Source organism: Trachypithecus francoisi, unplaced genomic scaffold (genome assembly GCF_009764315.1).
Source record: "Trachypithecus francoisi isolate TF-2019V2 unplaced genomic scaffold, Tfra_2.0 Lachesis_group20, whole genome shotgun sequence".
Lineage (NCBI taxonomy): Eukaryota > Metazoa > Chordata > Mammalia > Primates > Cercopithecidae > Trachypithecus > Trachypithecus francoisi.
In genome coordinates, this window is record NW_022681466.1 from 24,745,464 (window position 1) to 24,768,445 (window position 22,982).

Here is a 22,982-nt window from a genome sequence, read left to right on the forward strand (position 1 = left end):
GCCGCTGAGCTGGGGTGGGGTGGTTTGCTGAGGAGTGGACAAGGCACAGGGAGGTAGGAGGGGCTGACCCTGGCACTCCCCAGGCCCTGTCCACGGACTCGGTGGAGCGCCTGCCTGTCTACAACAAGTCAGCCTGGCGCCACTACCAGACCATCCAGGAGGCCGGCGACTGGTGTGTGCCTAGCACGGAGCCCAAGAACACGTCCACGTACCGCGTCAGCTAAGGGCCGCCACTCATCTGCACCTGAGAGGATGGACTGCTGCCTCCGGGCCCCGCCACTGCGGTGCCCCTCACCATCCTCCTGGGGGAGCAGGGGGTGGGTTCTCCCTGATGACCAGGCTCTGTCTCTATGGAAGTCACTGCGGTGATAGGTCTGTGATGGTCCCTAAGTGCCAGTCCATCTCCGTGGAGACCCCTGGGTGGCCTCCCCATCTCTGTGGGCGATGCCTGAGGGTTGGGGGTGTCTCCACCCTGATGGGGTGTCCCAGAGACATTTTCCCATGGCAGTCCTCCTCTCTGAGACCAGGGCTGTCACTTTTCTGCCAGCAGTACTGGGTCCCCCTCAGCACCCTCCACAGCCCAGGCCTTCCAAGTGGATGCTCCGCTTGCCTTATTCCCCCAGCCCACAGAGGCACCCTGGCCTTGGCCTGTTGAAGAGGCTGGGTGCCCTCCAGACCTGGGGACTGAGTGAAGAAAGAGTTGACACCCGTGAGTGGGGAATGAGGCTGGTCCTGCAGCCTCTCTCTCCACTCGGGACTTTAAGGTCGGTGGCAGAGGGGGTGGCTCTCACAGGGCCCAACCCTAAAGTGGAGGAACCTTGTTAGACCCAGAGCTTGCCACCCAGCCAAGCTGCTTGAGGCCCTGCAGCAGCCTTGGCAATGTCTGTGCCACCTCCCGAGCCCTCCCAGCATGTCCTCATGTGCTTATGCCCATCCACCCCTCCACAAGCCCAGTCCGTCCTGCCTGAGTTCCAGCCCCCAGCCCCCACTATGCCCAGACACGTGTGCTCAGGGTGGCTTTCTCCCTAGGACCCTCTGTGTATATAGTTAGTTTTATAACCCTGAATGCCCCCACCCTTCCCCTAAGCACACGGGGGTTAAAGCTGTGTGTCCCTCCCAGTGGCTGTGGCAGTGACAGTGACACCCACACCCACAGTAAAGAGGAGACTGAATGAGACTGGCTTGGCTGTATCCCTGGGGGAGGGGACCCACACGTGCGCGCGTACACACGCACACTGCAGCGCCCTGTGACCACCACATGACGCACTCGGGACGTCCGGCCCAGCTCAGGACCGTGAGTAAAACACTGGGCAAAGCCATCCGTGCAGAACGCCGGATGGCCCAGCACCTGGTGACAGACCTGTTGTCCCACCACACTCAGGGCCCAGCAGAATCTGGCCAACCCAACAGCTGGAGCAGACAGAAATTCTGGTCACTGGCACATCATAAGTGTTTATTGAAATAAATTGAGAACTGCCTCCCCTTCACATGCAGGTGGGCACCCACTGTAGCTACTGATGGCTTTAAGGATGTGGGTGCCTTCCAACCTCCCATGGCCCTGCCACCAGGCCCAGATGGTACCAGTGTCCTCATATCTGTTTCCCTCCGAAGCCCCTCTCCCAGCACAGATAGCAGAGGGGGGATAAGGACTGAGTCCCAGGTACAGGGTGCTGGCTGTAAGCCGCAGGCCCTGGGCAGCAATGAGGGAGCCAGCATGCATTGGTGCCATCCATCGCTCTGGGCAGATGGGAGGAGCTGGAGGGGTTTCCAAGCAGGAGCCCCCCGGCCCCATCGGTAACTCTGACTAGTGTCCTGGAAGCGGGGCTAGCTGTTGACCAGCGCCACACATGGACACTTCCTCCAAGGACATTTCCTAAAAAGGACACATGCTGTCCCCAGGCTGCTGGTAGATTCCACCCCCATCCAGGGAGCTGGCCCCAGGCCTCAGTGTGGCCCAGCGAAGCAGAGCTTGCACCACCTGCCAGTTCTGAGCCCACTGATTCCCTGACAATGCCTGGGGCAGATGGAGTGCTGACGAACCTTTCCAATCTCGCAGCTGCCAGGGACCCCCAGGTTTTGCCCCTCTGCCTGGCTGGGGTGAGAGCTGACCAGGTCAGCAGCTCCTAGGCCTTGGCTGGTGGAAGTGGTGTCCTCTGTCCCTATCAGCTCCTGTTCGCTCAGCTCCCAAAGAGGGCTCAGGTGCCCTCTGAGGAAGCAGCAGGAAGTGAAGGGAGTCCTGGCTTGGAGAATGGGTCAAAGACCAGGGTTTGAATGGGCCCTGAGAGGCAGACCTGTGTGGATGTCATCTCACCCCCTGGAACCCACAGGACAGAGGAGGGGAGTGGGAGAAGAGGGTGTTCATCTTCCCCTCTTGAGTCCTGGCAAAGACTGCACTCACCCCAGGCTGCTTTCTCTGCTCTCCTGTTGAGGAGTTTGGCTGGGAGTCTACCCTGAGTGCAACTTGCTGCAGCGCCCACTGGCCTCTCAGGGGAGCAGGACAGAGCTCTCCCACCACACAGCCCCCTGGGAGAGTGGAGAGGAGCAGCTCCCACACCTGCTTCTGCTGAAATGCCCAGCCCAGCTCTGAGCCCTGGGGCCCAGCCTCAGGGCCTCTGGCAGGCAAGCAGGCAGGCAGGCCTCCTAGCTCCCCTCTACCCCAGCGGCATGGTGGCCTGAAGGCAGTGGGACAGGCTGACCCAGGCTCCCAGACTTGCCTCGGCCCTGGCCTCTCTGCCCTCTCCCCTTCATCTGCTCCTCCCCCAGGAATTCTGTGCCAAACAAGTCCTCAAAATAGGATTTATTACTAGGCCCTCTCCCTGGGGTCTCCCTTTCTGGGGGCTCTGGGTCTAGACCAAGTGACAGGGTAAGAGAGGGCATGTCCGCCCGTGATCGTGGGACCAGGCTAGCCCAAGCGCGGCGCCCAGGCCCAGCCTCCCTGGTGAGGCCTGTGCCCGCCGAGCCAGCGGCCGCCCTGCCGAGCGCCAGCGCCTGTGCACCCTCCCCTAGCTCTTCTTGGCCTCCTGCTCTCGGCGCCGGAGCTTCTCCCGCTGCCGTGCAGCCTTCTCCTGGGCCTTGCGCTCCTTCTCGGCAGCCGCTGCCAGCTCCTTCAACTTGCGCTTCACCAGTGCCCGGTCATGTGAGTTGCTGAGCCCCAGGCTCTGGGGAGGAGTCCGGGGTGAGGGAGAGAGTCCCGGAACCTTCCCAGTCCTGGCCCCCCATGCCCAGGCTCCTTTTGCCCCAGGTGTACTCTGGAGCTCCGAATCCTCCCTGGAATGGAGCCTCCGCCTCCTACACCGTGACTTGCCCATGGATCAGAACCCCCAGAGCAAGAATTTGGAATGAGTGTGGTTGGGAGAGATGAGGGTTGGGGGTATTAGGCGCTTCCTCCTCCTCCCCTACCATACACCTCCACTCAGGATTTCAGCCTTGGCCTGGCCCTGCCCAACCTCCTGAGGGCCAGAGATGGGGAGTCACTTGCCCAAGGTCACACAGTTAGTCAGTGCCCAAGGACCCTCCTCACTTCCAGAGACTTCCTGGGGGCTCTTTTCACCATCCCTGCCCTGAAGCAATTCAGCAGAGAGCAAGAGACAGGCCGGGACCTCCCAGCTTAGAGGTCAGAGACCACCCACCCCCTCCCTACCTCCTCCCCCTGCCCACCATCACCACCAGCCTCTGAGACAGACTCAGACCAAGCTGACCAGGGGGAGACATGTGCTTCCCATGACACCAGGAAACTCATATGCATCAAGGGTCATCCTAGAGGGCAAGGTCAGCCTGGAGACCAGGACTGGAGCTTGAAGGTCACACTGAAGTCATGGACTAGAGTTTCAAGTCAAACTAGGGATTCATGCTTCAACACAAAAGATTTGACCAAGGAGCTTGCTAGAGGTCAGAGGTCAGGGTAGTAGCCACAGATGGAGTGAAAAGGTCAGCCCAGGAGGCTGGGCTGAGGGTCAAAGGGCAGGACAAGGGACTTCCAATCCTTGAAAGTCACCTCAAGTAACTGGGCTGGGTCATGGCCCTTCCGCTCTGACCCACCTTTAGTTTGCTTCCGTCCAACTGCAGCAGCTGTGCCCCGTCTACCTGCCGTGCAGCAAACTCGGCAGCATACTGTTCCAGGTTGAGGCTCTGCAGCCACTGGCCCACCTGCTGGCTGGTCCAATGGTGGACAGAGGGGAGGGGTTCATCCAGGAACTGGGCAGAGACCAAGGACAGTGAGGGGGAGGCTTGGCCTGTGACCTGAGCACCTTGCAGAGTCAGAGGTCAGGACCCTGTGGGTACCCTGGGCCAGCCTTGCTCACCTCATCTGAAGACTGAGACAGCGTGTGATAGGGGTAAGAACATTTGACCTCCTGCCGGGGCCCACTGGGGATCTTGGGGCTGCTGCTGGGGGGCGTGGAGTCATCACTCAGGGTGGATTCCTAGACAGAAGAGGGTGCATGCCACTGAGGAGAGTTCATCCCCAGCCCACCATCCCTATCTGGGTGGCGCTGAAGTCCTGGACTAGGCAGCATGAGTTGCTCAGTGCCCCTGTGCATGAGCCAGGAGCTAGGCCCGCACACAGGACATGATAACTCATGTTGGGCATCAGGACCTGAAGCTTCCAGAAGAGCAGGCAGCCATCTGGAGCACATGAGGTTAGAACCAAGCCAGGTTAGTAGGAATGGAGGCGGTCTCAGGCAAGGTGTCACTTCCTACAGGCAGCCCACCGGGATTCCGCCAGGCTAGGTCAGGCGTCTCTGCTCTGTGCCTCCCGCCTAGGCTCTAGTACCCCAGCTAATAAGTGCCTGATTAGAGGTCTTTATCCTCACTGGACTGTGAGCTCTAGGAGGGCCTGGGTTTTATCTTGTTCATCATGGTGTCCCAGTGCCCAGCATAAGGGAAGGAAGAAAGAGGAGGAGGAAGGAAGGAAGTTCCAGGTCCGAAGGGATTCTTTCTCCCCCGAATTCCCAGCTTCTGATTTTCTCCTCTGCCCAGCTGAACATAAGAAACAGAACCATAGAACAAGAACTGGGCTGGGGGTCTTAGAGCTTGGCACCTACATCTGTGCCAGTGTGTGGGCAAGCCCCTTCTCTCTGGGCCTTCCTTTGCTCATCTGTACAATGGAGATGAGCGTGCCTTCCCTCCCTACTTCACTGAGCCTTTGTGAGAGTAAAGCAGAAACGCGTTTGGGGCTTTGTAAACTGTAGAGGGCGCTCTGAACATAAGCAGATGCTCATCATTGCTGCTTTTACTCCGTCTCACATCACATAGGGTTGTAAACTTTCAGACCACTAGACTGGGGTCCTGTTCTTCTCTATATCCCCTAGGCCTCACCCTACCAAGCAGGTGGCCCAGCTCCTCACACAGGAGTGGGGTTAGAACTGAGCCGGGCAGAAGAGTTAGCAGGAATGAAGGAAGTCTCCAGCTGGGGGAACAGTAGGGAATCAGTGTTCAGTGATTTGCTGAATGCATGAACCAGTGACTGAATCAAGGAATGAACTCCTCAGGATATGAAAGAGTGGATGAGTGAATGAATGAATTCAGAGAATGCATGAAGTAACGGATCACTGCATGGCTCCATGGATAGACACATCGATTCCAGGAATGTCTGAATCCCAGCCTGAACCAGGTGAAGTATGCCCTCATGTCACCTGAGCCTGGGGGCCAGTTTGGGGACAAGTAAGCTATGGACTTACCTGGGAAGCTGACTTCTTAGGGCTGAAGCCCTCGTGTTTAGGGGAGCAGGCGGGGGAGGTGGTGCTACCCGAGGATGCTGAGCCCTTGCCGCTGTCTGTGAACCAGGAAAAAGGCAGGAAGGGGGAGACCCCTGACCTGCCGGACCCCTCCACTGACTCCCTGCAGAGAGAGTGTCCAGCATGGGTGTGGGTACAGAGGGGAGGACCAGGGCACACGGGGCGCCAGGGGTGGGAGCTGTAGGCGGGCCGCCGTGGGCACTTCTCACCTGCTGCCCATGGACAGGCGGTTGCTGCCTTTCTCCTTCCGGCTCTTGCCTGTGGATGCTCGGCGCAGGGTGACCCTGTGGGGAGGCAGCAGGAAGTGGAGCAGGGCTGCCCAATGTGCTACCCCTTACCCCAGCAGCTCCAAACCGTGTGATCTAGCCCTGCCTCCACTCACCCCAGGTCCAGGAACTTTCGGCGGGTCTTCTTATCCAGGCCGATGGTGGGGCTGGCGGGCTCGGGAGGACTGGCGTCGTGGCTGTCATCTTTCCAGGGAGAGAAGGAAGGAAATTGCCTGCCTGCTGCCCTGCCTGCCTCCTTCGGCTGCCAGTGTGCGCTGGTAGAAATTCTCTTGACTTGGAATCAGGCAGCCTGCCTCTGGTGACCTTCACTAGCTGGGTGCCCTAAGACAAGCCACTTTATCTCTCTGGGCTTCCTCCATTTTAAATATGGGGATAATAACATCCACCTACTTCATGGGGCCTAACGGGATGCTTATGACAGCCTTTTACAAGCTATAAAATGTTCCAAAAAGGTAGGAACCACTACTACTCAATTTTATCCTGGCCAACTTTTTTTTTTTTTTTTTTTTTTTGACGGAGTTTTGCTCTTGTTGCCCAGGCTGGAGTGTAATGGCGTGATCTTGGCTCACTGCAATCTCCACCTCCTGGGTTCAAGCAATTCTCCTGCCTCAGCCTCCTGAGTAGCTGGGATTACAGGCGCCCGCCACCATGCCCAGCTAATTTTTTGTATTTTTAGTTGAGACAGGGTTTCATCATGTTGTCCAGGCTGGTCTCAATCTCAAACTCCTGACCTCAGGTGATCCACCAGCCTCGGCCTCCCAAAGTGCTGGGATTACAAGCATGAGCCATCGCACCCGGCCTGTCCTGGCCATCTTCTAAACAGCCTTCCGATCTTGGCTTAAATGTCATTTCCAGGATGTTCCCAGCCAGGCCAGGCATCCTGGTGTATGCTCTCCTGCCACGCTGCCACACACATTTCCCAAATAGCACTTGTTATAGTTTGTAGCTAGACATTTAGTTAGGGGATGATTTGATTGGGTTTTTGTTTTGTTTTGTTTTTGAGGCAAGGAGTGATCATAGCTCACTGCAGCTCAGAACTCCTGGGTTCAAGCTATCCTCCCACCTCAGCCTCCCAAGTAGCTGGTTCTACAGGTGCACACCACGCGGGGCTAATTTTTTATTTTTTTCTGGAGACGGCCTCGCTGTGTTGCCCAGGCTGGTCTCGAACTCCTGGGCTCAAGCGATCCTCCCATCTCAGCCTCCCAAGGTGCTGGGATTACAGGCATGAGCCACCAGCCAGGCCTGATTTGATTGTTTCTTCACTAAACTACTATGACGATAAAGGCTGCACGTGTTTGCTCACCTAGGTGTCCCAGAGCCCACAGGGTCTGGCACTTAGTAGGCATTCGGTAAAGAATGGGTGAGCCACGGCGTTCATTCTCCACCTCCCTCAGCCACTCTGCCCAGTTGCCCCTTCCGCGGCTGCGGTGAGCGCCGGGACCGGAAGGGCTGCTGCGTCCCGGAGCGACCAGCAGGGGGTGCGGCGCTGGCTGCCTCTCACCTTCGCTGTGCGGCTCTGCGCGCGGGTGGCGGCGCACGAAGCTGGGGGAGCTGTCGGAGGAGGGCGCGGAGCGCGGCGGAGAGCAGGAGGCGGCGGCCAGACCCTCGTGCGAGGCAGCGTTGTGCAGGGGCCGGTAGCGCGTGAGCGGCGAAGGCGGCGGCTCGTCCTCTTCCAGGCTGCGCCGCAACCCCGGAGGATCCAGACAGAAAGAGCCCCCGGCCGGGGACCCCGGGCCTGAGTGCAAAGGCGAGCGCAGCCGGTGCAGGGGGCTCCCGCAGCCGTCGGTCACCTGGACGAGGGGGCAGGCGCTAACCGAGAACCCTCCTCCTCCCTTCCCGAAGGAGCTGGGAGACTTTCACTCTGTAAACTGCGGGCCCTGAGGGTCCTTCGGGGCCTAGAGGGAGGGTTTCCTTATGCCTTAGGCAGCGGGGTGGCTGGAGAGTGAGAGGTGGGAAACAGAAGCTTTGAGTCACATAGGCTGGGGCTGAATTCCCCCTCCTTCACTTACAGTGACTTTGCTACTGGACCTCTCAGGGCCTCAGTTTCCTCAGCTGTAAGATGAGGCTAATAATGTCTTCTTTACAAATGATTAAATGAGCCAGAAGTGAACTGCAGCTAACACTTGTTAGCATTACTAGGTCAGAAGTCTGGGGATGTGGCTTCCCTGGAAAAGCACTTTGGAGCATATCCAGGGGTGGGAGGAGTGGGAGGGGTGGGAGGGCATGTGTGTATTTTCCTAACTTGCCCCAACCTTGCCTCCGGGCCCGTCGGAGCCTTCACCATCCTCGGCGGAGCTGGCACTGTCCCGAAGCCTGGAGCGGGACGGCCGGTGTCTCCGGCCCTTGGCCAACAGTTGGGCCCGGGCCTTGTGTAAACTGCTGTCCAGTCTGGCCGTCTCTGGCACAGCCAAGTCCAGGTCTGCAAACCGGGGGAAGGGAGCAGAGACCAGACACGTGAGAGGTGATGACAAGCCCAGAGGCCCACCTCAGGGGCCACCTGCACCCACACCCCAGGCATTCAACCCGTGTTCTTGAGTGCTGGGAGTACAGACAGATGAAAAACAGGGTGTCTCCCCGTCTCAGGTGGGAGTGGGTGGGTGTTCAGGGGAAGCAGACATGCCAGCACTAAAATACAGCGCGGTGTGATGGACCCTCAGGTAGACACGGAGTAATGGTAGCCCTGTTTGGATACATCAGAGGAGGAAACAGCAAAGCTGGGTTTTAAGGTCTGGGTAGGAGTTTGTAAGAGATGAGGTGGGCAAAACAGGTATATGCAATGCTAGGAAGTAGGAAAACAAGGGTGGTACCTCCAGGGACAGTTGGAGGGTAGCTTTGTGGAGAGAAAGGTTGGGTGATGAGGCTGGAGAGATGATAGAAATAATGGCTACCATTTAAGAAGCACTTACTACACATCAGACAGTGTACATACATCATCTCTCACTCAAACAACCCGGTGGGGTTGAGACAGTTACTGTGCACACTTTACAGCTGAACAAACTAAAACTTAAGTCACTTGACTAAAGCTACCAGCTAGCAGTGGTCCAGGATTTGAGCCTGGCTAGTCTGGTTCTAGAGACTGGCCCTACTGGGGACACTGACTTGCTGTGCCATGAGCAGGGTCTCACTCAGAGATAGCACTGCTGAGCATCTAGAGGGCTTGCAGTTGGAGTGGAGCAAAGAGACACCCCCAGAATCCAGTGGCAGTGGCAGGAAGGAAAAAGTCCCATAGTCCCCTGAAATGTCTCTCCTGCCCCGGGTCTGTGACCCAGTGCTAGGTCTTGCACAAGGACACGGAGGAAGAGTAAGCAGACCCAATGGGTCCAGCATAAAAGTCCTTATTACTCATAGCTCCGCTTGTCATGTGCTACACCTCGGAATGAAGCCCTCATGCTGTACCAGTCCTGAGCTTGGCACTGGGGTCTCCAAACAGAAAGAGTCTTCCCCGGCTTCAAAATGGGTCAAGACCCTTCCTCCCTACTCCACCCACCATGATCTCAGGGGCCCTATTCCGTCACCCATACCCACCTGGCCTTGTCTGATCCTCTTTCCTGTCTGTAGACAACCCCTAAGCCACCCCAGTTGCTCTCCTGGCTTAACTACCACCTATTTCTATTTCCAGCCTTGACCCCCTCCCCTGAATTCCAAGCATGGGCACTCAGACACCTGCCAGGGAAGTTACCATGTCAAAAGGCCCAAGGCATCTCAAGCTCAACTCATCAAAATGAACCGATCATGTAACCTCAAACCAGCTTCTCCTGTCTTCCTTGACTCAGTAAAAAGCCCCCTTGTCCACCTAAGTCGCCCAAGTCAGACAGCCCTAAGCTACCCTTCTCTCTCAGCCCCAGACCCAGTTGGTAATTCATGTGTCCAGCTGTCTAGTTGACACCTCCACTTTGATGTCCACCAGGGGTCTTCAGCCTACATGTGCTGCAACCTCCTGATCTCTACTGCCCCAGAGCTGCTCCTCCCAGTCTTGGTGAATAGTAGCTCCATGCTTCTAGTTGCTCAGCTGAACCCCTGGAGTCATTCTTCACTGCTTTCCCTACCATCCTACAAACTGATTCATCCACAATTCCTGTTAGCTCTACTTTCAAAAGATAGCTAGACATACTGAAATATTTATGGTGAAGGGATATGATGTTTTGGACTAGGTTCCATATAATCCAGGGCAATAGGGGGAGGGTGTGGATGGAATAGATATGAAACTAGACTGGCTGTGACTAGGTATTGTTGAGGCTGGGTGGTGAGTTCTTGAGTGCATGATAGAGTACACTCTGCTGTAATCTCTAATTTTGAATCTGTTTGAGATTTTCCGTAATAAATTATTGTTTGTGCGAATGTATACACATACTCCTATATATGTGTATATATGGAGAGAAAGGGAGGAGAGCAGAGGAAGGGAGAGGAGAGGGAAAAAAAGGAGGGAAGAGGATAGGAGGAAAGGGAGGGAAGTGAGAGGGAAAACTCACAGTCTCTTAGACCAGAGGGTCTAAACTGCCATCATCTTTTAGCCTGGATTATTACAAACAGCCTCCTAGCTGGTCTTCTTTCCACCTCCCTTTCCCATCTACAGTCTATTTTCAACACAGCAGCCAGAGTGATCCTGATCAAACATGTCAGTTTATATCACTCCCCTGCTCAGAACCCTCCAGTGACTTCTATCTCATGCAGATTAAGAGCCAAAGTTCTCCCAGTGGCCTTCCAGAGTCAGCCTATGCTCCCTTGCCTCTCTGAGCACTACTCCTGTCCCTCCACTCCAGCCACCCTGGCCACCTGGCTTGTCCTTACACGAGCCAGCCTGCACCGCAGGGCCTTTGCACCTCCTCTGCCCTTTTTCTCCAAGGCTCTTTCCACAGATTTCTGCATGGTTCTCTCCCTCACTTCCTTCAAGTCTTTGCTTAAATGCTTTCTCTCACTGAGGCCTTCCCTGACCACCCAACTTATAATAGCCCCCCTACTCCAAAACCCCACTCCTTTTGTTCCTATATAATTTCTCATTCTCTGGCATGCTATATATTTTGCTTATATCATTTAATGTCTCTCTCCACCCATTAGAATGTCAGCTCCATGAGGACAGGTTTCTGTTTTGTTCACTGCTCTATCACAGGCAGAGAACAGTGCCTGGCACACAGTAGGTGCTTAGCACACCCTTTTAATGAAAGAAAAAAGTTCTGTTGATTGGCCTTCTCACACCCAGGGAACCTGGGCTCTCCTCTCCCTCTGGACCGAACTGCCTCAGCTCAGGCCTTCACCTGAGTGGAGGGGAAACTGCCCCTACCTGCCACCCCAAAACATACAACTCTCTCTTCTTTGCTCCCTGCCTCCGGTCTGGCTCCTCCTTGTACCTTCCATGTGACTAGAAGAAACTTTCTGAAGCACATTTCTTTCTTTTCTTTCCTTCCTTCCCTTCCCTTCCCTTCCTTCCTTCCTCCTTCCTTCCTTCCTTCCTCCTTCCTTCCTTCCTTCCTTCCTTCCTTCCTTCCTTCCTTCCTTCCTCCTTCCTTCCTTCCTTCCTTCCTTCCTTCTTTGACAGAATCTCACTCTGTCACCCAGGCTGGACTGCAGTGTCATGATCTTAGTTCACTGCAACCTCCACCTCCCAGGCTCAAGCGACTTTCCTGGCTCAGCCTCCCGAGTAGCTGGGACTACAGGTGTGTGCCACTACACCTGGCTAACTTTTGTATTTTTAGTAGAGGTGGGATTTCACCACATTAGCCAGGCTGGTCTTGAACTCCTGGCCTCAAGTGATCTGCGCACCTTGGCCTCCCAAAGTGCTGAGATTACAGGTGTGAGCCACCACGCCAGGCCTGAAGCATATTTCTGACCATGTTCCATACTCTCCTGCTTTTGAAACTCTCGCAGAAGGGGTCCCAAAGCTAACAATATAAAGTCCATGCTATTCAGCCGTCTATTCAAGGCCTGAGGGGCCCAGCTCACCCTTTCTGTGTTCCCCACAGATTCCTCCTCTTACATGACTATGGCTAAGAGCACTGGCCTTGGAGCCAGATGGCCAGGCTGAAGCCAGTTTTATCACTTGCCAGTTGGGTGACTCTGGGCAAGTTACTTCCTTTTAGGTGTTAGCTTTCTCATGTGTAAAATGGGATTATACTAGCACTATCTTCCTTATAGGGTGGTTGTGAGCGTCAGATAAAATAATCCATATACAGTGCTTCGCCATAATGCTATGACTTAGGACGAGCTCAACAGGCGCTCGCTGGTGATGGCATCTGTGGAATCAACTGAATTGCTTACACTGATACCTATATGTGTACCTGCTCCTGCTTCGCTTCCCACCGCCATCCCTGTGCTCCATCTCTCGCCAGCCCTTCTTTGTCTGGCTAATCAACTCTGACACAGCACCGTCTGGCAGCCGCACCACACTACCATATGGTCACGATAGGGTCGGGATATGGTCGCCAATGACTGTCTCCTCATGCTGGCCTGCAACCTGCAGAGGGTGAAACCCTTCCCTGTCCACTGTGTATCGTGAGAGCCTGGTGCAGCTCCTGACAAGGAGCAGGTGCTCAGGAAGTGCTGAAGCTAAGTCACACTTCCATGGACCAGTGCATGCTTTGGCAAAGATGGACTCCAGACACACACGGGTGCTGATGAAGGTCACCTCCACGCCCATGCCCACATCCCATCACGTCCACATTTCAATCCTCTGCCCAGCACTCCCCACCATCTAGTATGCTCCTTGTTTATTTATGTGTGCTTTGATCATCTGTCCCCCTACTTGCCCCTGCACGAAAATTTGAGCTCCATGAGGACAGTGATTTTGTCTGGCTTGTTTGTTGCTGTCTCCCCAGAGCCAAGGACAGAGCCTGATGCATATGAGGAGCGCTATAAATATTTGTCGAATGAAAAGACAGGGGGAGACTGGGAGGCTACTACCTTAAATGTGGCAGCCAGACTGAGGTCTGCCATAAAGAGCCGAGGTTGTAGAAGGAACAAAAAGAGCTTTCTAAGGAGAGGGAATGGTGCAGCCTTGGGCTTGGAGCATCTGGGGAGCAGCGAGGGGGCCAGCAGAGCCTGCGAGCGGACAGCAAGGGTCTGGTTGAAAAGGGAGGGTGGACACCAAGAGGAGATTGCACTCGTCCAGGGGGCAACCTGCTGGTGTTTCCAGTCCCTGAGGCTGCGCTGGGGGAGGGAGCCCTCTGTTCCCAGCCCCTGACACAGAATCTCCGGGCACTGCCTGGAAGCAGCAGCAAGGATTGAAGGCTGAACCACAGAAAAATAAGAGCTAATCCTTATTGAGCTCTTACTGTGCTAGGCACTGTTCTAAGTGCTTTACAATTACTCAATTACTAGCTCATTTGAGCCTCCCCACAGCCCTACAAGGAAGGGACTCCAGGAATCCCCAGGGCAGCCTTAATTTGCCCGAGGGCATAAAGCTGGTGAGGAGCCCACCAGGGTTACAGACAGGCGGTCTAGCTCTGTTGGTAAGCATTAACACCCTCTCTGAAGCAGTGATGGGAAGGAATTTTGAGTCTAACCTCTCATTGTATGGATGGGAAAACTGAGGCTCACGTAGGATAGGAGGACACGTTTGGCTGAGGGGACAGGGGGAGTTAAGGAGAGTGGCTCCCAGGCCAGTGGTCTGGCATCCTCTACCCTTCTGGCACCTAGCTGGTGCCCAACCCACTCAAAACAGGGAGAGGGGCCCCTTGCTCCTGACTCTGGGCCATATCAGCACCATGGCCATCTTACCTTGGAGGGGCTGGGGAGCAAGGGGACTCCTAGGGGGCTTGGTGGTTTTGAGGCACAGTGGGGCCAGCCTGTCCTGGGTCCTCTGCTCTATGAGGCTCTCCCTCCAGCTTCTATCTCTTCCTTCTTCTCTGCTCCTACCCTCCTTCCCTATCCTCCTCCCCCATCTCTCTCCCTCTTCCTCCTCCTCCCAGCCTTGGGCAATGGGAATTCATAAATATTTAATGGTCTTTCACGTCAGGAAGCCGTGAGCACCCAGCTACCTCAGCAGTGAGGAAAACAAGCAGGGGTTGCATGTGGAGTAGAGGGTAAGGAGGTGGGGGAGTAGGGGCAGAAAAGCCCAGGGAAGGGAGAACTCATTTCTGTCAGGCCTGGGCTTAAGTCTGGCCTGAGTAGGAAGGCAGTTCAAGGCTAGGGAAGCTGGAGGAGACTGGGATGGGAAGCAGCAGTTCCTGGCATGGCCAGGGGAGAGAGGGAAGAAGGGAGAGATGGGGAGAAGGAAAGCAGGGGAGGAGCTGGGAACCCTCTGGCATAGGAGCCCCTCGAGGAGCAAGCCACTCTCCTCCTCTCCCTCATTCCTCCAAGTTCCTTTGCTCAACCACTCTTCCTGACTCCTCCACCCGAATCCCGCTGGGAAACCGGCTTTCCGCCCCAGTGCATGCTGGGAACTCTGCCCAGCTGGGGTGGTCTCTTTCTCCAGTCCACACAAGAGAAGACTGCAGGGGGTAAATGATGGTACCGTGGTGTGTGCATGCACCCCAGTGTGTACTGAGGACGTGGGCGTGCAGGCCAGCATGAGGGGGCTAGCCTGGGGATATTGAGGCTGTGTGTGTTATACATTTGATTTCAGCACACATATAAGCAGGGTGAGGTCCCTTGCACTTATTTATGTGACCTGGAAAACGTGTGTCATTTGGGCTGGAGTTTACAGGTGTATAAGATAGTCACTAAGAGCAGGAAGTCTGGCAGTTTGGGGTTCTATTCCCAGCCCTGCCACTAACTAGATATGTGATCTTGAAAGCAAGTGACTTCAGCCCTGTGTACCCTACACTCCTGGTCTGTAAACTGGGCTTACTTCTAAGCGTTATTGTAAGGGTTAACGAATACATTGCATGTGAGATGGGGGTGCTTAACCTAGTATCTGGCATAAGATAAGCACTTAATAAATGGGGACACTTATTATAACTGGTGTGTCCACTAAGATAGCGGTGACAAAGGGTCAGGCCACAATACACACACACACACACTCTCTCTCTCTCTCTCTCTCTCTCTCTGAAGCTAAAAAAGAAGCGCCCTATCCCCCTCAATGCCTGGTGGCCCAGGAAGGAAGTACTCTATGGCTGTATCTATTGACTAGAGATAGAGCCACACAGAACTTACCAAAAACCTCATCCACGGGTTCTCGGAGCTTTGAAGAAGCCATGACTCAAGACAGCTGGGGAGGACAAGAGGGGAGAGAAAGGAAAAGAGAGCCTGGGTAAGAGATTCAGGCTGGCCGAGGCAGGAGAGATGTCGAAGGCTACCTGCTCCAGGCCTGTTGGCTCCTCCCCTTACCTTAGAACCCTTCTTTTAGCCCCTGGAAGAGAAGCCATTGGAATCATAACCCAGATCATGGGCGCTGGGGCAGGAGGTATAGTAGGAGGGTGGGGGCAGACGCAAACCCAAGGCACAGACACAAGCTGAGCCCTGTGTTGTTCCTGGTGTCCTGATCCACTGATTTGCTGTGTGCCTTCACGTGGGTCACCGAACTTCTCCCCTTCACTGTCTTGGGCCTTTGCATCATTAGCATCCCCTAAAAGCTTTCAGTCATCAACTGTCCAATCAAATCTGGGAGAAGTCATGGAGATTATTAAATCCAATCCTCTCATGTTACAAATGAAGAAACAGAAGGGGGAGTGACTGGCCCAAGATCACATAGCAAGTTAATGGCAAAATCAGGACCAGGACCCAGGTTCTCCCATCTGTCTACCCACCTATGCACTCATCCACCTACTTGCTTACTCATCATCCATTCACTCACCCATCTATCTACCCATCCAGCCATCCAACATCTGCTCCCATGCACCCAACATCTGCTGCCATCTGTCCATCCACCTATCTTTGCGTCCATAAACTCTCCATCTCTTTTCCAATCCTGCCTCCCTCTTCCCTACACCCCCATCACTGGTGCCCTCACCACCTGCCTTTCTGAACATGAGCTGTTCAGGAAGCTGGCACCATCAGCAGGGCCACTGTTCCAGACACAGTTCTCACAGTTCTTGACAGACTCACAGATGTAGGAGGGTATGAGGAGTACACACAGCACACAATGGACAGCCAAACCTCTATGATGCAACTATGTTCTGGGAAGAAGTGTGAATGGGTAGGGTTTTTTTTTTTTTTTTTTTTTTGGTTCAAGGTTTTTTGGTGGGAAGCAAGAAGGGAGGGCAGATAGGGAAGGATATATGTAGCTGAAACCATTTGAATAGACTTTCAAGCAGATGTAGGATTCCAGTAGCCCTAGGGAGCCCACTGGTCAGGGAATACTGGATCGGGGGAGAGTGAGGAAGCTCAGGGGCCATTGATGGTTTAAGGCAAGGGGACGCTGCATGGCTGAGACTTGACCTCCAATTACTTCTAACACTCAGGTCCCCAGGAGAATGGCAAGACACTGAGGTAGATCATACATGTGTCAGGTGTAGGAAGGCTAGGCCACACGCCTGCTGGAGTCTTTTCCAACTCTTCTTTTCCATTATTACATAGACATCATCTACCTTTACTGTGGCCAGCCTTGGGACTTTTGTTTTCTTTTTTTTTTAAGACGTTGTCTCGCTCTGTCACCCAGGCTGGGGTGTAGTGGTGCTATCTTGGCTCACTGCAAGCTCCGCCTCCCGGGTTCACGCCATTCTCCTGCCTCAGCCTCCCGAGTAGCTGGGACTACAGTCGCCCACCACCATGCCTGGCTAATTTTTTTGCATTTTTAGTAGAGATAGGGTTTCACCATGTTAGCCAGGATAGTCTCGATCTCCTGACCTCATGATCCGCCCGCCTTGGCCTCCCAAAGTGCTGGGATTACAGGTGTGAGCCACCACGCCAGGCCCAGGAATTTTCATATCCCTACTTTACAGATACATATCCCCACTTTACAGATGTGAAAACTGAGAAACAGGAGATGAGAGGAAGAACTAAAGTCAGGCAAAGTTGATGCATGCTTATAATCCTAGCCACTCAGGAGGCTGAGGTGGGAGGATCACTTGAGCCCAGGAATTCTAGACCAGCCTGGGCAACATTGTGAAACCCTCATCCCAAAAATAAGTAAGTAGCTGGGTGTGATAGCTCATGCCTGAGGTCAGGAGTTCGAGACCAGCCTGACCAACATGGAGAAAACTGTCTCTACTAAAAATACAAAATTAGCCGGGTGTGGTGGCACATGCCTGTAGTCCCAGCTACTCGGGAGACTGAGACTGGAGAATGGCATGAAGCCAGGAGGCAGAGGTTGCAGTGAGCTGAAATCGTGCCATTGCACTCCAGCCTGGGCAACAAGAGCGAAACTCCATCTCAAAAAAAAACAAAGAAAACAAAACCACCTCCAGATTCCATAATGCCTGGGGCTGAAAGCAGAAAATGAGGTGTGGGAAGGGGTCATCAGGGAAGTAGACCCTCCAAGAACTCTCCTGCCATTCTTGAACTCCAGGGCTACTAGCAAAGATCTAGAACATTTCTTCCTGTCCTGACAGGCCAGATGGGAAGGGAGGCTGACCCTAAGAATTAACCACCTTTCCTCATTCAACCCACAAAGCCTTATCTGGCTAGGACCCAGCTGCCACCTCCTGCAGGAAGCTGTCCTAGGTAGCCCTCCCTGTCATTTGTCTGCATAATTTCTAAATCCACCCTTCTCCAACTACTGGGAAATGGGGAATGCTTCATACTTCATTGATTCCTTAAATAGGTCTCATCTCCCCCCGCCGACCAATCAGATGGGTGCTCAGAGAAGAGAGGGTCAGACTAGTCCCGTCAGACTAGGAACTCTGAAGACAGGAACTGCCTCTCCCATCAGAATGGAGGCTCTCTGAGGGCAGTAGTGTTGTCTCCTCTCTGCCTCTGAGAATGAAGATCCTGTGTTCTTTATTCAAGAGCCCAGTCCAGGGTGGAGATCCTCTACTGGTTGGAGGCCTCCTCTTTCAGGCACCCTCTGGGCTGGATTGGGGTTTCCTGCTCAAAGTCACTCTCGGTCCATCCTGATTCAGCACAACTGCTCGCTTTTCTTCCCTTCAACAACTAACTTCCTGGGGTGTGTGCGGGGACCCTCCCTACATTGTCTCCAGGGGGTCACCAGACCCCTCCCACCCAACCTTCTCCTTCCAAAACTGAGCCTAGAAAAATTAGACACCAAACCCCGCCCCCACTCTCATGCCCACACACACCCCGCACACTCACACACACATTCAACCAGGTAACTGCACAGGGGTGGGAATGAACCGGTTCCCCTGGATACCCTTCCCCCCAAGGCTTCCAATCCCGGAGAAGGAGCACCAATGACCTTTGACCCTTTTCTGAGAGAAAGGGAGGCAGGTGAGCTCACAGCCCCTTGGGACTCAGGGGAAAGAGAAAGAAAGAAAGGGCGCACAATTCCTGGGGAAGGAGCGGGAGCGGAAGGAAGTGAGGAGTAGGAAGAAGCAGAGACAGACACACAGACTGGCGGAGAGTCCACAGGGCTGCTGAGAAGAAAGAGCCCTGGAGAGTCCACAGGGCTGCCCACACCGAGAGTGGGGCCAGGGGAAACGGCACTGGGGACAAGGGATTCCGCCGCCCTGAGTGACGCCCGAGGGTGGGAGAGAAGGGAGAAGCCCTTCGGGCAGGCGAGAGGAGAGGGCCCCTGAAGAGGAGAAAGCGACAGAGAGAAGTGCAACTGGGAGAGGCCGGGAAGAGGTGGATGGGAAAGGAGACTGGTGGTCGGGGAGGCAGTTGTGGAGCCAGAGAGGTGGTCCCGCCTTCCCATATCGCCGGCCGTCCACCGGCTTCAGGCTTGGGGTAGTCCTCAGGAGTCGGGGACCCGCTCAAAGCACTGTTGGAGACGGGGTGAGGCTGGGGATAGGGCACCTACTCCACTCCCAGAGCCCTTCTCCCCCGTCAGAGCCCGGTGGCTAGTTTCTCTCCAATCCATCAGCACAACTCCCCGCCGGGCAAGAAAGAGTTAAACCCTCTCCCCCCTCCCCCCACACCAGCTTTTTATTAATTTCTCCGGGCGTCGGGCGGGAGGGAGGGGATTAGGGCCATAAATCCTATCTCCGCCCCCTCCCCTGACAGCCCGGCACCCCAGCCCCGTGCGGTCCCCCTAGGGATAGGGGAAGAAAGGCCCTTGTCCCTTGGCCCTGCCCAACCCCACTCAGGGTCCCACCGCGGGCCCAAGTGGCCCCAGCCCCAGTTCCCGGTCCACCCTAGGGCGCCCGGCCCCTCACCTCCGGCATCGGTCATCTTCAGCGTCTGGCGCCCCTGGAGCCCCTCAGGCCATGGTGCTCGAGGCGGGAGCCGGGCAGGAGAGGGGTGGGGGGACCGTCACCCCGGCCGCGGGGGGCTCTGGGCGGGCTCGAGCCGCTCCATCCCGGGAGTGGGGGTGAGGTCGGCAGGAAGGGTCCCGGAGCCGGGGGTGAATGGAGGGCGGGGGATGTGGGGAGAGGGAGCAGTTTCGCTGGAAGCAGGAGGCGCGGGCGGGGCCGGACCAGGAGACCTGACGGGAGGATGCTCCGTGTGTGTGTGCGTGCGTGTGCGTGTGTGTGTGTGTCTGTGTGTGTGTGACAGAGAGAGAGAGAGAAGAGCGAAGAGCGAGCGCCACCTCCCTCCCCGCCCCCGCCGCCCGCCAGGCCTGGCCGGACGCGGGGCCCCCGCCTGGCAGGGCCGATTCGCGCCGCGTCGCGTCGGCCGGGGTCCGCGCGGGTCCCTGGGGAAGGGGCGTCGGGGGGCGGGGGGGCGTGTGGCGGGGAAGCCGGGAGCCCAGGAGACAAAGAGCGGGAGGGAGCGAGGGGGCGGGGGCGGGGGAGGGCGGCGGGGAGGAGGCGGCCGGGCCGGGGGAGCGGAGTTGCCGCTACTTCTCTGCCCGCGGGAGACGCGGCGCACCGGAGTCTGCGCGGGTGGGAGCGGCTGCGGGGCGGCCCCGCCACGGGACCCATTCCGCCTCCTCTGCCGGGTCTGTCAGGGCTTCGGATTCGTTCATTCATTCGACAAACGTCCGCCGAGCAGCCGGGGCGCCGAGGCTGGAGGGGACAGAGGTGAACAGAACCCTTCGCCTTGCAACCCGGCTCAAGGCCAGTGGGCCAGTCGGGGGCGCAGACGAGTGGGGAGGCCCTCACGAGCTCGGGCGCCATGGGCCCGGCTCACAGAGGGCACTTCTTGCCGGAAGGGAGAGCGCACCCTTGGCCCGACCTGGGTCCCGGCGGCCGGCCGCGGCGGGGGCTGGGCAGGGGGATTCCCAGAGGAGGTGATGTGTTGGCTACAACTGCGGGTCAGGATAGGGAAGTGCCAGCGGGTGTTGGGGGTGGGAGGGCAAGAGGGGAAGATAAATTGAATCTGGGGAGGTGCAGGGGGCTTGCACTTTATTCTACCAGCCGCCCCCCGCCCCACCCCACACACACACACATGCACACACAAATAACAGAGGACGGAGGGGCTCAGATGTGCATTTAGGAAGCACCCTTGGCTCCTCTGGAGACAGGGTTGCAGAGGGCACCCTGAAGGCAGGGAGACGCTCTGGAGGCTATTGAGGGCCGGTGGCAGTGGGCATAAAGATTACAGATTAAGCTGAGAGCCCTTCAGGATGCAGGCCTGAAGAAGCTGACAGGATTTGGGGACCTGCTGGACTAGGAGGTGAGGGAGGAGGGGTCTAGGATGACTGTGGACCTTGGCTTGAGGTAGGGAGCCCTGGAGCAGGTGGGGGTGGGTACGGATGAGATCAGACTTGGACCTGGTGAGCTGGCAGCAGTGGCAGGCCAGCCATGGGAGGCAATGTAGGGATCCACAACCAGCTACCGCACGTCACAGCTTGGCAGGTGCCAGGCACTCTCAGATCATCTATTGTCACCCTCACAATAAACCCACAAGGTGGGTGTTTCCATTACCCACTGCCTCAGAGAAAACAGAGACTTAGAAGAAGGAAGATGCTTTGCTCAAAAGCAAGTGGTGAAAGGCCAGGCGCAGTGGCTCATGACTGTAATCCCAGCACTTTGGGAGGCCAAGGTGGGTGGATCACCTGAGGTCAGGAGTTCCAGACCAGCCTGGCCGACATGGTGAAACCCCTGTCTCTACTACAAATACAAAAATTAGTCAGGCATGGTGGCACGCCTGTATTCCCAGCTACTCTGGAGGCTGAGACATGAGAATTGCTTGAACCCAGGAGGTGGAGGTTGCAGTGAGCTGAGATTGTGCCACTGCCTTTTAGCCTGGCCAACAGAGTGAGACTCAATCTCAACAACAACAACAACAACAACAAAACAAAAAGGCAAGTAAGTGGTGAAGCTGGATTGGGGATCTAGAGTCAAGGGAGAGGTGTGGCGTCTGTAGTACAGAGTTCCTGACGGCCCAGAGGACTCTGCAGTCTGAGGCCTCCGGGAAGTGGCCTGTTGAACCCCGACTATCTTGTGACTGTGAGGACAGAATTAACAGCCTTTAGGGTCTGAGGGTATCCTAGGGATTTTATGGGAGTTTGGGGGTCTCTGGGTGTCTTTGAATCTTCTGGCAGCCAGGAGGCTAGATGGTAGAAATCTGGGGAAAGGGTGACGTCTCTGTTGACAGCGGTGGGGGCTGCATCTGGGGGTCTAAAAGGGGGATGTGCTTTGTAGGCATCTGGTGAGCTCTGGGTGGTGGGCTGGAGTGGGACTGATTATGTAGCCCCTGTACATCCCAAGGAGGGGGGAGATGAGCGGTATGTTTGCTAGGCTGTAGGACCCAGGAGGAGCCCCTGTTCCCCCTATTCCTAGTGAGGCCTAAGCTTCTGGGAGTTGGGAAAATGCCCCTTATTGGCAAGTGTTGGCAAACCTACTCAAGCTTGCAAAATTGGGCGAGTGGGGGGATAAGGGAGGTTTAAAATGACAGGCCCACTTACAGTCACTTGATGAAGTCCCAAACATGGACATACAGTGTATCATGGGCAAGTCATAGCTCAGGCTTGAGAAACTCACAGCAAAGCCACACACAACGCCTCCAGCCACACAACACACTTGGGCTTAAACGTGAGGGGCTACATGGCCCACCATTTGAAACAATGTATAGGCCCCTCACCTAACACACAGGACAGACTGGGAGTGGGGGAGGGACAGAGGGACCCCGCCCTGGATGCTTAGCCCCAATCAGCCCAGCAGAAACCCTCAAAACCTTCGTGCCTGCCTCCCCACCCAGGAAGGTCACGCCACTTCACTTCTTGGCTAGGTTTCCTGAGCAGAGCCTTGGTAGCCCCAGGGTTCAGTGACTTCTAACTCTGGAGCTATGACCTGTGACCCTGTGGTTTGGTGGTCTCTGATCTTGGGGATCAGACACCTTGATCTGTCTTCAGCATCCTCAGGGCTCCCAGAGTGTTCCAACAATCATCCACATAGCAAAGATGCCTTGGGAAGAGCATTCACCATCCCCAGGTTTCCAGACAACCCTCAGGTGGGAGGCAGGATTGGACTGGCCTGAGGTATAGACCTAGGGTTTTTGAGGGATAGCTGTGGGAAGCCAGAATTCAGCTTAGCATGAATGGGACCTGTGTGACACAGCCATCTACAGGGGATGCTTCTGGAGCAGACTGCCCCTGGGGGTGCTGGCCACCCATCTGGATGTTGTCAAGGACCCACCAAGGTGACCTTGAAGGGCCCTGAAGTTGGGACTTCACTCCTTACGGCAAAGGTGAGAATCCCCTAGTGCCACGCCACTGAGTGCCAGTGCCTCCCTGCTTCAGGTCTCTCACATCTGCACACCAGTACCCCGGCAAGGAAAGACTGGCCCTGGGGCCTGCCATAAGCTCCTGCCCCATTCCCTGCTGGCTCTCACCCCTCTGGGACTTCACCAGAGCTTGTCCCTGGAACCCTGGCACCTAGACTCCCAGACCCATTAGCATTCGAGCTGGTGAGTCAGCACACAGGCTTGCTGGCCCAGCACAGGGGCTGGGGCTATTTCAGGCCACTTGGCCCGCCTGAAAAAGCAAACAGATTTTCTAGGACCCTGGGGACAGAACTGCCAGGCGGTCACCTCCCACTCCCAGCTATCTTTTAATCCTTCACCTGCCTCACATGGTGTGCCTCTT

General features: G+C 55.8%; 2 protein-coding genes across 5 annotated transcripts in view; one reads left to right on the forward strand and one right to left on the reverse strand.

The window, feature by feature from the left end:
• The window catches only part of PDK2 (pyruvate dehydrogenase kinase 2), a 15,736-nt gene extending 14,250 nt beyond the window's left edge, over positions 1–1,486 (forward strand). For 2 of the 3 annotated variants that reach the window (XM_033183449.1, XM_033183447.1), the window contains exon 11: positions 84–1,478. In XM_033183449.1, coding sequence (XP_033039340.1) covers positions 84–224 — 141 coding nt within the window. In that variant the 3' untranslated portion in view covers positions 225–1,478. Of the gene's footprint in view, positions 1–83 lie in introns of all 3 variants that reach the window. The other variant, XM_033183448.1, reaches the window with a different exon arrangement.
• SAMD14 (sterile alpha motif domain containing 14) lies at positions 1,427–20,160 on the reverse strand. 2 transcript variants are annotated; one of them, XM_033183445.1, is made up of 10 exons: positions 19,168–20,160; positions 15,110–15,164; positions 8,275–8,441; positions 7,524–7,812; positions 6,118–6,205; positions 5,945–6,019; positions 5,679–5,838; positions 4,302–4,421; positions 4,039–4,194; positions 1,427–3,158 (listed from the first exon to the last, which is right to left on the reverse strand). In XM_033183445.1, the coding sequence occupies exons 2-10, from the start codon at positions 15,150–15,152 to the stop codon at positions 3,003–3,005; spliced, it is 1,254 nt and encodes a 417-aa protein (XP_033039336.1). In that variant the 5' UTR covers positions 15,153–15,164; positions 19,168–20,160; the 3' UTR covers positions 1,427–3,002. The 2 variants fall into 2 exon arrangements, with proteins under 2 accessions (XP_033039336.1, XP_033039337.1); XM_033183446.1 differs by lacking the exon at positions 19,168–20,160 and adding an exon at positions 15,284–16,513.
• Between the last annotated feature and the right edge of the window lie 2,822 nt (positions 20,161–22,982).

Bases quoted from the DNA above. Each gene is read 5' to 3' on its own strand.
- SAMD14 (XM_033183445.1), bottom strand. From the start codon at position 15,152: ATGGCTTCTTCAAAGCTCCGAGAACCCGTGGATGAGGTTTTTG. The intron at 6,206-7,523 runs GTGAGAGGCAGC...CTCCCTGGAAAG, and splicing joins CGCAGAGCCGCACAGCGAAG to ATGACAGCCACGACGCCAGT. The intron at 5,839-5,944 runs GTGAGAAGTGCC...CTCTCTCTGCAG, and splicing joins CGCCTGTCCATGGGCAGCAG to GGAGTCAGTGGAGGGGTCCG.